Genomic DNA, 12462 nt, shown 5'->3' with positions numbered 1-12462 from the left:
TCGAAAACCGATGAAACTTTGCAGGAAAGATGGATTCACAATGGAAGGCCCAGTGAAAATGTCAACTATCTGCTAAAATGTCAGCTTCAAGGTCAGGCATTTTAAAGAAAGGAACTGAAAATAAAGCTGCAGGAATCATAGTGGCATTATGTAAGTCAATGAAAGGGAAAACAGAAAGGGGGAAAAGACATGAATGAACAAGGTCAAGTTCTTAAAATGGGAATATGAAGGGCAGGGAACAAGAGAAATGAGATCTGATTTTGCTTTTTTCAGGTCATATTCAGCTAATTATGGTTATCCATGAGCTACCGTATTTTTCGCTTCATAAGACGCACTTTTTTCCTCCTCAAAGGTGAGGGGAAATCTCTGTGCGTCTTATGGAGCGAATGTGGGGGAATCCGGCCCCTGGGGAGAAGGGCAAAGCTGCGGAGAGGCCCGGCCGTGGCAGCCCAGCGCAGAGCCAGTGCGGCCAGGAGCCGGCTAGGAAGCCGCCAGCCAGCTGGGGGGCGGGAGGCCCCTCCCAGCCACCCAGCGCAGCGGCAGCGGGGCCAGGCCGCCCCGGGAGCCGACCAAGACTCCAGCCAGCTGGGGGTGGGAGACCCCTGTGAGCTGCCGAGCGCAGTGGGGCCGGGCCTCCCCGGGAGCCGGCCAAGACTCCAGCCAGCTGGGGAAGGGAGGCCCCTGTGAGCTGCCGAAAGCAGCGGGGCCAGGCCGCCCTGGGAGCCGGCCAAGACTCCAGCCAGCTGGGGGTGGGAGGCCCCTGTGAGCCAACCAAGACTCCAGCCAGCTGGGGGTGGGAGAAATCAAGAACAGTGATCTGCAAAAGGAGCACAGGGGCAACAATGTTTTTGAAAGAACAAAGAAGAGTTCAAGACTTTAACTGCTATCTTTACAACCAGATTCTAAAGCAAAAAGGGGCAGTGATTGGATTTGCCCCTTTACAAACATGAATTAACATCGATAGATTACCAGTTGCAGTATACTGTTTTTATGATTCTACAGGAGAAAATATCAAACAGTGCAATCCTAAAGAAAGCTACTACAGTCTAATCCTATTTATTTCAATGGGTTTAGGATAGGATTGCACTGAAAGTCTTACAGTGCTGAAGGAGCCTTAGGGAAGATCCTAAGGATGCTTCTCTGGCTTTGCAGCATGGGACTTGGCTCTCTTGCTTGAGTTGTCCAAGCCTGGATATTCTGCAGATACCTTTAGGCACTATGCTTTCTGCCTGAAACTCCCTGTGCCCGCTTATACTTACTATCTGACAACTCCTCGCCTTTCTAGAGCCTTCGGTTTAGCTAGACTTGAATGCGAACCCCTCTATGGTTATGAAGGGCAGGATTTTGAATATACTATGCCCAGACAGGACCTGTCCTTGTTTTTCTGGTTCTATTGATTCATTAGCTCATGCCCTCTTGGAATGCTGCTTTTATGAGGAACTTTATATCTCTCCACATTATATCTCTCCCCTTTTAACATATAAATCTAATGCCTCTATCTATGACATAATACCTTTTTTATTAAGTGACCGGGATCCCAAGGTTACATTGTCAGTGGCAAGATTTATTTCAGTCCTTATATCCCTCAAACATTAGATTTATGCTGCTCAAGATCAATGGATCAAGGAGCTTCTAAGGGATAAAGGAAGGAAAGGGAAGGAAGGAAACTTCCTGTGTCTTGGCTTACGTGGTTTGATTTGATTGGGAAAGGAAAACAGAGTTTGAAACAAATGATCCCGCAATTGGCTAGGAAACTGACCTATGTGACTCCTGGCCTCTTTCCAATGCTCATTTGCAGCATGGCTGTATGCTGCTCTATTAAAAAAAACTGGATACTGTTAACATGGTAACTTACCATTTAAGACTTCCTTTTCTTCAGGTATAGCGTGACAAAGCTCTGCAAGTATGCAAGAAAAGGACACTGATCATGATAGCAGAGAACATCTGAAATTATAATACACTATATAAGCATAAAGGGCAAAAAAAAACCTTTACTGCAGGAAAGTAAATAACGGTCAAACAAGCTAAAGAATGGAAGCATTAAAACTGCAACAGTTTAGTACTGAAGACAAAGCCCCTAAAACTGAGGAATACAGCATACTCACACATACACAGATATGGTTCTTAAGCATCTTACAGATGAAAAAATTAAGGGATGGATCCAACGAAGCACACAGGTGTTTGTAAAAACAGATCTTTCCTGCTCTCCCTCTTTTACCAGCAACCCCAAGCCCTCTGAAAAACTAATCATAGAACCCAAATGGCAAAGTAACCATAGTGAGGAGGGCAGGAGCTGAGCAACATTGCCCCCATCCTCCTCTCCTGCTAGTGGGATTTCTGCTGATGCAAGAGTGCCAGGGGCAAGAGTAAAAGGGGTGATTTCACCTGCCCTCCTCTCCTCCCTACAGGGAACCCTAAATGGGTTATGTGACCTCCAGTACTGGCTTGGAAGTTGCTCGGGTACGAAGAGGTGGGGAAAATCCTTGGTGGCAAATGCCTTCCGCTAATGCCTCATTGGCCCCAACCCATACAATGGCTAGCTTTTTAACTGAATGAGCAACCCCTTCAATAAAAGATTAGTTAAAAAATGCTCAGGAATACTATATTTAACAACGTTTCTCCTTATTAAGGTATCAGCCATACAACTGACGTCTTGTCTTTATAAGCAAAATGCACTTAAATTGCATTATGCTCTGTAAAACACCAGTTCCCCAGTGACGTAGTACTGCACTATTTTAGAGAATGTGAAAATCACTATGTGAACCAAAGGGCAGGCAGAAACGAAACATGCAGTGCTTTTAATGTGGTGAGTCACTTGTATGTAGAGACTGGAGTGATTTCTCTCTGCTGTGTGGTATATGTGGTGACAGAGAGAAAAATTGCCAGTTGGCCTGGCGAGCCAGTGCATGCGGACAACCTGCTCTGTAATAGCAGGCATGTCAAGCAGCTTTCATATGGAGCCTGTTTACAGGCTTGCAGTACCACCAACACTTGAGAGGGGTTATATGCAGAAAACGTGCTAATTACATGCTGATCTGATAGCTCAGATTAGACGGCCAGAGGATGGATCCACAGACCACGCTATAGTCAAGCAAGTGTAAATGCAATTGATGTAGCAATTATTATGACCCAGAATTAGTTTCACTGACTAGATCTATCGTTCCCCATATTTTAATGTAATTAGCATTCCCCAAGTCAACTGTAACAATTATTATCGATAATCAGATGTAAGAGTACTCCAAGCATAAACAATTTACATTTTAAACTTCCACTGTAACAACCTATTTTTTAACTAAACAACAGATACAAACTATCACAGCAATTCTTAACAGGGGCTGTATGCCCCAGGATGAGACCTACAAATCTTGGGGAGGACATTCAGAATTTTGAGGGGAATTTGGGGCTTTATGTAACTCCTTCTCCCCTCCTACAATGATTTCTGACAACTAGTGAAGAGAACTGGTTTTATATTCACACTAAAAGTGCTGTTTTATGTCCTAATTTTTATTTCTGGTGGGGAGGGAGTCAGTGATTATACCGCATACTTGGTAGACCCTACTGGATTAAGAATCACTTAACTAGAATAGCCCCAGAAAGGTGATTATGAATGTTATGCTACAAATGTTGACCATCTTTTATGAAAAAGGGACCAACCCGACCGTGCTGGCTAACCTGACCCATACAGCACACTCAGGGCAAAGGTCCAGGGGCCTGCCCCGACAGATGTCAGAGGGCCACAGAAATTAATGTCAAGACCGTAAAGATGAACATCTGAAAAACAGCAGCTTCTTCAGAAAATAGAAAAATATTCAACCAAGTAAAAATACTGAATCTAGCATACGGGGATTCATCCAGAAGCTCTCTCTCTCTCTTTTTAAAAACTCTTAATCTTTCATCAGACACCAGAAGAATAAAAGGATTTTTTCAGGCACCTCAGCTGCTCAGTGCCCAGTAGGCCTCAGATCTTTCTGAAACTATCCCACTTGCTTTGAATTTGCTTTCCACTGCTGGAATCTATTCCGCACAATCATTCTGTCACATTCTGAAGGAGAATCCTCTGTGCTCAGTATCTGCCAGTGAATCAGAAGTTAATCCATGACATTTGAGGCCCAAATCCATCACTATGGGCTGATCTTTTGCAAGTGTTATCACTTGTCAGGTTGTTCTGTTCTTAACAAGTAGCAGCTGGAACAGGAATACTCCAAATTACGGCCTGCATTTCTAAGGAGATCCATTACATAGATCTCCTCCCAAGGGCCTCCAAAGACATCTTGGAGGACTCTAGAGGTCCTTATATCACTGCTTAGCAATTATCCCTTCAGTACAAGACACCTGGATTCTGACAACTACATCTAAACTGAAGGAACGGTTAGAAGGGAAAACCTGAATGTAATCCTTCATTGCTTAGAAGCAAGATGGAGATTTTAGGAAAACAAGCCTCAAACCACTCTTACAAAAAAGGAACTGGGATTATTCTGCTCCTTCACCTCTTAAAACTTCTTAAAAAAATGCAGACTGTTCCCACACACTCAGTTCTCAAAATACATCACTTTGCCCAGAAACTTCTCTTAGAGCCTGACTATTTTAATCTGCATTACAATCTCAGGATTGTAAGAAAATTTTGCCCAGTTAGGCAGTTTGTCCATCGTCCCATTATAAACAGTTAAGGAGAGAAACTGCTCTCTAGAAGGGCTGATTCTTATTTATCATGCAGATCTGGTCAAAGATTTCACTGAGCTTCCCAACAAAAATGGCTTTCATTTCCTGCTCACAGCTTTACTTCAGAAAGAGCTTCAGCAACTGATCCCAGCTTCTAATAAGATTGTAGCTATTTTGTGATGCTAGCTGAGAATTTTGGGTAGCACACCTGAGTAATGCAAAGTTCAGAAACTGCTGCTTAATTTCACCAAGCAGCGAGCAACATAGCTATTTTACAGAGGGTGTCAGAGTGGTCCCCCCACCCACATTAAGGAATCTAGGTTCCAATTAATTTTGAGCTGCTTGGGTGTACACTTACATCTTGCACACACATATAAACTATACAGTACAAATGAAACAAATGTATTTACAAATCCAGGTTTCACAGAGTGCCAGGATGATAACCGTACATGGCATACTCTGTAATAGCCCTAGAATTATTGTTGTCTGTTGCACATTAAACAGACACAAAGTACACCTACTGGTACAAATACACTGGTACATTTCAAAATAGAATGCTTTTCTTGAAGACTCAAACCTGATCATACTGGCTTCAGAAGGCAACTCCTCAGCTTCAAAGGGTAAAATATATCTTCTCTCAATATTATCAATTGTGTATACCTTTCACAGCAGCAGTATGTTTAAGTGCCATTCTTCCAACTAGACACTCTTTCAACATAGATTCATAATTGACCCAACGATGAACCTGCACAGAAGAAAACACTTTTTAACACTTCCATGAAACTACTGAGGTATAGTAAAGGGAAGTAGCCATGTACAGACTGTGCTATATATTTAGCAGTTTGTGCTGTTTGAGAAAACTCCTGCTTTTGACTATATATCATGATTCTCCCATCACTTTCGTCAGTGGCTCTGTCTTGACTTGATACTACATGAGGAAAATTAAAACTAATAGGTATAACTGACTCTTTTCCTGTTTTGGTAGTAAGAAACCATTTGTCTTTTAAATCGTCAAATTTTACAACCAGATTGTATTGCTCATTGGTAAAGGTCTTAATTAAGGGATCAGGGAGATTAGTTTCTGTATCTATTAGATTTGTATTCGGTTGGGCATAAATTTCTTCAGGATTCTTGTTAGTAGATACCTGATTCTCCCCATTACATGAGACGATCACACCAAGAGAGTGGATTATGTTATTTTTTAAAACTGGAAGTTAAAAATTATAGTTCTGTTTTTTAAAAAGGGAACAAAAAATGATCCTGCTAATTATTGTCCTATAAGCTTTCTGTTATTGGCAAACTTTATGCTAGCCACCTAACTAGTAGGCTGAAAGTGTGGATGGAGGACTCAAACATCTTAAGAAATGCCAACTATGGATATAGGAAAAAACACATTGCTTCATGTTATCATCACTGGCCAAAAAAATACACGAGGAGCTGGTGGTGTTCTATATTCTTCATTTATTGATCTTAGTGGTGCATTCGATTCCATATCTCTTGTTAGACTTTAGAAAAAATCTCTTTAATATGGGCTTGCCTGGCAGATTGATGCTTATTAGGAATTTATATTCTGACAATCTTATACACATTCGTATACCAGCTAGCTCTACCCTCTTGAACCCAATCAGGGTAAAAAGGGGTGTAAGGCAGGGCTGCATCCTGGCTCCACATCTATTCAATTTATACATAAATGACTTTCTACCTAGCTAAGTGGCCAGCCATTACCATACTTTGCATATGCAGATAATCTAGTATTGTTAGCCCTTACGCTCCCAGTTATAGTGAAAATTTTAATTGTGTTTTACAAAACTAAAGAATATTTAGAAATAAATTTTGATAAAACTAAGGTTTTAATCTTCACTAAATCTAAACTTAAAAGGGTGCATTTCTTATCCCTCAGGGTCATGTTTACGCACTATATTTCTTGGGACTTGCATATCCATATGTTAAAGCAAAAGTTAAATTCCTCGTTTATCTTCCTTAAAAAATTCTATTTTTGGAAAGGAGGGCAATTTGTATGGGCCCTTATGATCCTGTGTAGAACAATCATACATTTGATTGTTAGATATGCTGCTCCAGTTTGGTACACTGGTCATATAGAACACCTTGATAGTCTTCAAGTTAAATTTTTCAGAAACTTGCTGGGTATTCCACGATGCATCTCCTCCTGCACTCTATGGTTAGAACTGGGGCTCCCAAACCTATCATATATATCAATCTGTTATTAAATTTCAGTACTCCCTCTTTGAGCCATCAACAGCTCCTGATATGTTTCAGTTGTTAATTTCAGATGTATCTGTGTCCACCTGGACTAGTAGGGTAGACAAAAGATTTTCCCTTCCAACAGAGCAACTGAAAGCTGCAAGGAATAGTATTCAGAAAGCAAGCTCTAAACAATTACAAAATAAGATCGTAAATGAGGATTCATCCTTAGTATTTAAGGACGCAAATCATAAATTTTCACCTCGCTTCTTCCAGACACCCTTTAACAGAACTTTCCCCTTGCCAGACTATTTCCGCTGGTTAGAAATCCATAAATTTAGACGAGCTTTCTTATTGGCAAGATGTAATGCCTTAGACTCAGCCAAGAAATAAGGGTGATACAATAAAATCATTGCAGAAGAACGCAAATGCCCATTTTGTCCAGATCAAGTAGACTCCCTAGCCGACATTGTTTTATCATGTCCACAAAATAATACTGCTCAAAATAAATATACCACTCCCTAGATAAAACAGCTAAAGACACTTGCTGAGAAGTGGATAATACGTTATCTGCTGACAAGATCGGTCAATTGTGTGAGATGTGACAACTTTTCTTTTTATAGTGTCAAGAAAAAATTAAATTTCATTTCCCCCTTTTTTAAAAGTGTGAAATGGTAGATGAATAGCCAATGGCTATTAAATCTAGGGAAAGGAATTAATAAGTAGCCATGTTAGTTTCCTGCAGCAAACACAAACAGGATATTGTGACACCTGAAAGACTAACAAATTTTGTCGAAGGCTTTAACGGTCAGAGTTCATTGGTTCTTGTAGGTTATCCGGGCTGTGCGACCGTGGTCTTGGTATTTTCTTTCCTGACGTTTCGCCAGCAGCTGTGGCAGGCATCTTCAGAGGAGTAACACTGAAGGACAGTGTCTCTCAGTGTCAAGTGTGTCGGAAGAGTAACATATAGTCAGAAAGGGGGGTTTGAGCTGAATCATTGTCCTGCAAAAAGTATCAAAGGTGCTGTGCTAATCATTGTCCTGTAAGTATCAAGATAATGTGCTAATGAGGGTGTGGTATGTTAATATGGAACCATTGCATCCTGAAGTGATTGTTTATGTGTGAAATCCAAAGCTAATCTGCATGGCTATTGTGGACTGTAGCCTTTGTTAGTCTGGAGGTTTTCAGGACAGGAAGCCAAGCCTTATTCATTCTTAAATTCTCTTCTGTTAAAGTTGTGCTGATGTTTATGAATTTCAATGGCTTCTCGGTGCAATCTGACAAAATAGTTGGTAAAATTGTCCAGTCTTTCAGTGTCTTGGAATAAGACCCTGTGTCCTGTTTGTGTCAGTCCATGTTCAGCCACTGCTGATTTCTCAGGTTGGCCAAGTCTGCAGTATCTTTCATGTTCTTTTATCCTTGTTTATATGCTGCGTTTTGTTGTCCCGATGTAAACTTGTCCACAGCTGCAAGGTATACGAGGTGAGGGGGTCTCTTTTGTCTTTTGCTGATCGTAGCATCTGTTGTATTTTCTTGGTGGGTTTAAACACCGTTTGTAGGTTATGTTTTTTCAAAAGTTTCTCCATCCTATCAGTGACTCCTTTAATAAATGGCAAGAATACCTTTCCTATGGGAGACTGTTTTTCCTGAGTTTTCTGATTTTTGTTTGGTTTAATGGCCCTTCTGATTTCATTTCTGGAATAGCCGTTTGCTAGCAGTGCGTGATTTAGATGATTAATTTCTTCCTTGAGAAACTGTGGTTCACAGATTCGTCTTGCACGGTCCATTAATGTTTTGATTATTCCTCTTTTCTGTCGGGGGTGGTGCTTGGAGTTTTTGTGTAAGTAGCGATCTGTGTGAGTTGGTTTCCGGTAGACCTTGTGACCTAACTGAAAGTTTGTTTTACGGATGACAAGGGTATCAAGAAATGGGAGTTTACCCTCAATTTCATTTTCCACGGTAAACTGAATGTTTGAATGGATATTATTAAGATGGTTTAGAAAGTCCATTAATTTTTCTTCACCATGGCTCCAAATAGTAAATGTGTCATCTACGAACCTGAACCAGACTGTAGGTTTGTAAGGTGCCGATTCTAATGCTGTCTTTTCAAAATATTCCATGTAAAAGTTTGCTATTACTGGACTGAGTGGACTTCCCATAGCTACTCCATCAATCTGTTCATAAAATTCTTTATCCCATAGGAAATAACTTGTTATCAAACAATGGTGAAATAAGGCTGTTATATCTTCTGGAAAAATCTGGTTAATCAATGAGATTGTGTGTTTCACTGGAACCTTGGTAAAAAGGGATACAACATCAAAACTGACTAATATATCCTGTGGATTGAGTCTCAACGGACTGATTTTGTTGATGAAATGAGTTGAATCTTTGATGTAAGAAGTGGTTTTTCCAATGTGGTCCTGTAGGAAGGTGGTCAAATATCTAGCTAATTCATATGTTGGGGAACCAATGGCACTCACAATGGGTCGGAGTGGGACGGAATCCTTATGAATTTTAGGTAGTCCATATAATCGTGGTGGTTGTGCTTCTGTCTTGCATAGTTTTCTGTGTGTGTCCGGATGAAGAGTGGAATTCTTGATCAGTATGCTAGTTTTCCTGGTAATTTTACAAGTTGGATCTCGTTTTAGTTTTTTGTATATGGCAGGGTCCAGAAGTTCCTCAATCTTCTTTTTGTATTCTTCTGTTTTCATGATCACTGTGGCATTGCCTTTGTCAGCTGGTAGAATAATGATTTCTGGATCTGCATTGAGGGTCTTGATGGTGTTTCTCTCCTTGCGTGTTATATTGCTAGCAGGGGGCTTTGCTTTTCGTAGAATTCTTGCTCCTCTTACTCCTCTGAAGATGCCTGCCAGAGCTGCTGGCGAAACGTCAGGAAAGAAAATACCAAGACCACGGTCACACAGCCCGGATAACCTACAAGAACCAACTAACAAATTTATTGTAGAAATCAGATGATGAAAAAAACATTCTATGGAGCTCCTAAACAGATAACTGTTGAATATACCATGTTGGGTTTAAAATGTTGTACTACAGGTGGAATTTGGTCAAATATCCTTGGAAACAAGAGTATGGCTTTATGCCTTTAATCTGAGATTAAAACTGGGGGTTTCTTTTTGGTTTTTCGCGTTGAGGATGGCTTATTAGCTGCCCTGAAACAGGACACTTTCAGATGGGGTTGGATTAAAGCTATCGACAAGAAACTGCCACTAGTTGGTATGACAACTACTATTAGGGATTACTATACTAAGCCACTTATTATGGATCAGGCACCTCCCTATATTTTGTTATCTGTTTTCTTTGCTTAGAGATAATGATCCTAAGATTGCTTTGATCGTAGCAAAATTTGTCAGTCCTTTTATCCCTTGCATCTAAAAAATGAAGAACACAACATATTTCTGCTGCTAAAGATTTGTAAATCAATGGGCTTATAAGGGAATAAAAGGAAAGATGATTGAGTATTGCAGGTGAAAAGGTACAATCTTTTTTTGAGGTGAACTTTCCCAACTACCATAAATAAGTGATCGCAAACTAAGGGGGTTACCGCACTTTGTATTCCCAGCAATGTATTAAGAGTTTGAAAATGTTATAAAAAACATCGCTTTAAAAGGGTTTTTGGATACTACAGCTTATAAATGGTTGGAAAACATCTTCGCAGCTAAAGGGGCCAAACAAAGTGCGAACAGTATTTTTATAACGTTTTCAAACTCTTAATACACCGCTGGGAATACATAGAAAGTGCGAAAATAATTTTTTATAACTTTTCAAACTCTTAATACATCGCTGGGAATACAAGGGGGGTAAGCCCCTAAGAGCGAGGAAAACATCTGTTTAAGGATTCCTCTGAATTTGACCTCAGGTTCAAACTTAAGTGAATTTAACATAGTCAAAAGAAAATTTAATATCTTTTCTGCAAATCTATTAGTTGAAACAAGAATTTTAATATTAAAATTGGTCCTTTTCCTGTAAAATACATAATTTGAAATTTTGAAAAGGAGGTGATAGAATAGCATGAACCCAGGGCCACCTGAAGTATTTACCTGCTCAAAGAGGTCTGTGCCATCTGTCCCCGCTGCTTTCATTAACTCATCCTCACCCCCTGGGTGATATTCCATATATGGTGTGACATTATATACAAGACCTGAAAAGTATAAAAAACGAACAAAAAAACTGTAACTTTAAAAGACTGTCCAATTAAAATATACAGATTTACTTGCAAAGAAAAAGGATGTACAAACTGATTCACTTAGTGATACAAACAAAAATCTTAGAAAGAAGTTGTATTATGAAACACATTATACTCAGTACAGATTGACGATACTGCTGGATTGAAAAATTATAGTCTGTATAATTGTACTCTTTTGCTGACAATCACTGTAATAAATATGACTGACAGTCTGTATACAGCCAGAATTAGATAGTCATGCTACAGAAAGGATATTTATTTTTCAAATTTATAACCCGCCCTCATCCCAGCGAGCCAGGCTCAGGGCGGATAGCTCATGTACTAGAATTAGGCTCCTGATTATTATTTTCTGGTTTGGTAAATAAAACTATTTTTGACAATTCTATGTTTGGTTTGTAATACACAATACAATGGTTTAGACCCAAGCTTTCAAACACAGAGTAATTCTGAGGAAGCAGATCTTTCCTGCATTCCATTAGCAGCCTCCAAGAGGTACTGCTGAGGGTCAGAGCAATCTCCCACGCAGCATGAGGGTTGCAGCAATAAGTGACCCCTTCATCCTTCCATTAGAAGAACAAGATCCATGAGCAAAGCATTGTGCAGGGGGTTGGACTAGATGACCCTGGTGGTACCTTCCAACTCTATAATTCTATGATCTTCGGCATAGGTCCATTAAAGGCAGAGGGGACCAGTGCTTGGGGTTAGGGGTGAGTAATGAGGTGGCCAAGTTCGAAGACGATACCAAATTATTCAGGGAGGTTAAGGCAACCAAAATGATCCAGCCAAAAAGGGATTACAAACAGCTCCAAAAGGATCGCTCCAAACTGGAGGAATGGCATTAAAACGGCAAATGAGATTCAATGTGAGCAAGTCTAAAGTAATGCAAATTGGGGCAAATAATCCCAACTTCACGTATTCACTTATGGGATCTCAGCTGGCAGCAACAGACCAAGAAAGGTACCTTAGGGTGATAGTGGATAGTTCAATGAAAATGTCTACCCAGTTGGCTCTTGTGAAAAAAGCAAGGTCCAGGCTGGCCATAATCAGAACAGGAATACAGAATAAAACTGCCGCTATTATACTGCCCTTATACAAATATATGGTGATATCATACTTGGAATACTGCGTACAGTTATGGTCACCACATCAAAAAAAGATATTGTAGAGCTTGAAAAGATGTAGAAAAGAGCAACCAAAATGATCAGGGGGATAGAGCAGTTGCCCTGAGAGGATCAGTTAAAACACTTAGGTCTGTTCAGCCTAGAAAAAGGAGAGTAAGGGGAGACATGATAGAGGTTTATAAAGCTAGGTATGGGGTGGAGAGAGTGGGCAGGAAAAACTTTTCTCCCTCTCCCATGACACTAGAACCCAGGGTCATCCACTGAAGCTGAAGGGTA

At 40.3% G+C, this 12462-nt stretch overlaps 1 protein-coding gene across 1 annotated transcript in view; it reads right to left on the bottom strand.

The window, feature by feature from the left end:
• The window catches only part of LOC130483552 (cytochrome b5 reductase 4), a 43727-nt gene that overhangs the window by 24239 nt on the left and 7026 nt on the right, over positions 1 to 12462 (bottom strand). Inside the window, exons 3-5 of the mRNA XM_056856329.1 lie at positions 10920 to 11020; positions 5320 to 5404; positions 1856 to 1897 (exon numbers count right to left, since the gene is read on the bottom strand). Of these exons, the coding sequence (XP_056712307.1) occupies positions 1856 to 1897; positions 5320 to 5404; positions 10920 to 11020 (228 nt within the window). The remainder of the gene's footprint in view (positions 1 to 1855; positions 1898 to 5319; positions 5405 to 10919; positions 11021 to 12462) is intronic.

This window comes from Euleptes europaea, chromosome 10 (assembly GCF_029931775.1).
Source record: "Euleptes europaea isolate rEulEur1 chromosome 10, rEulEur1.hap1, whole genome shotgun sequence".
NCBI lineage: Eukaryota > Metazoa > Chordata > Lepidosauria > Squamata > Sphaerodactylidae > Euleptes > Euleptes europaea.
This window is presented reverse-complemented; position numbering and strand designations above follow the sequence as displayed.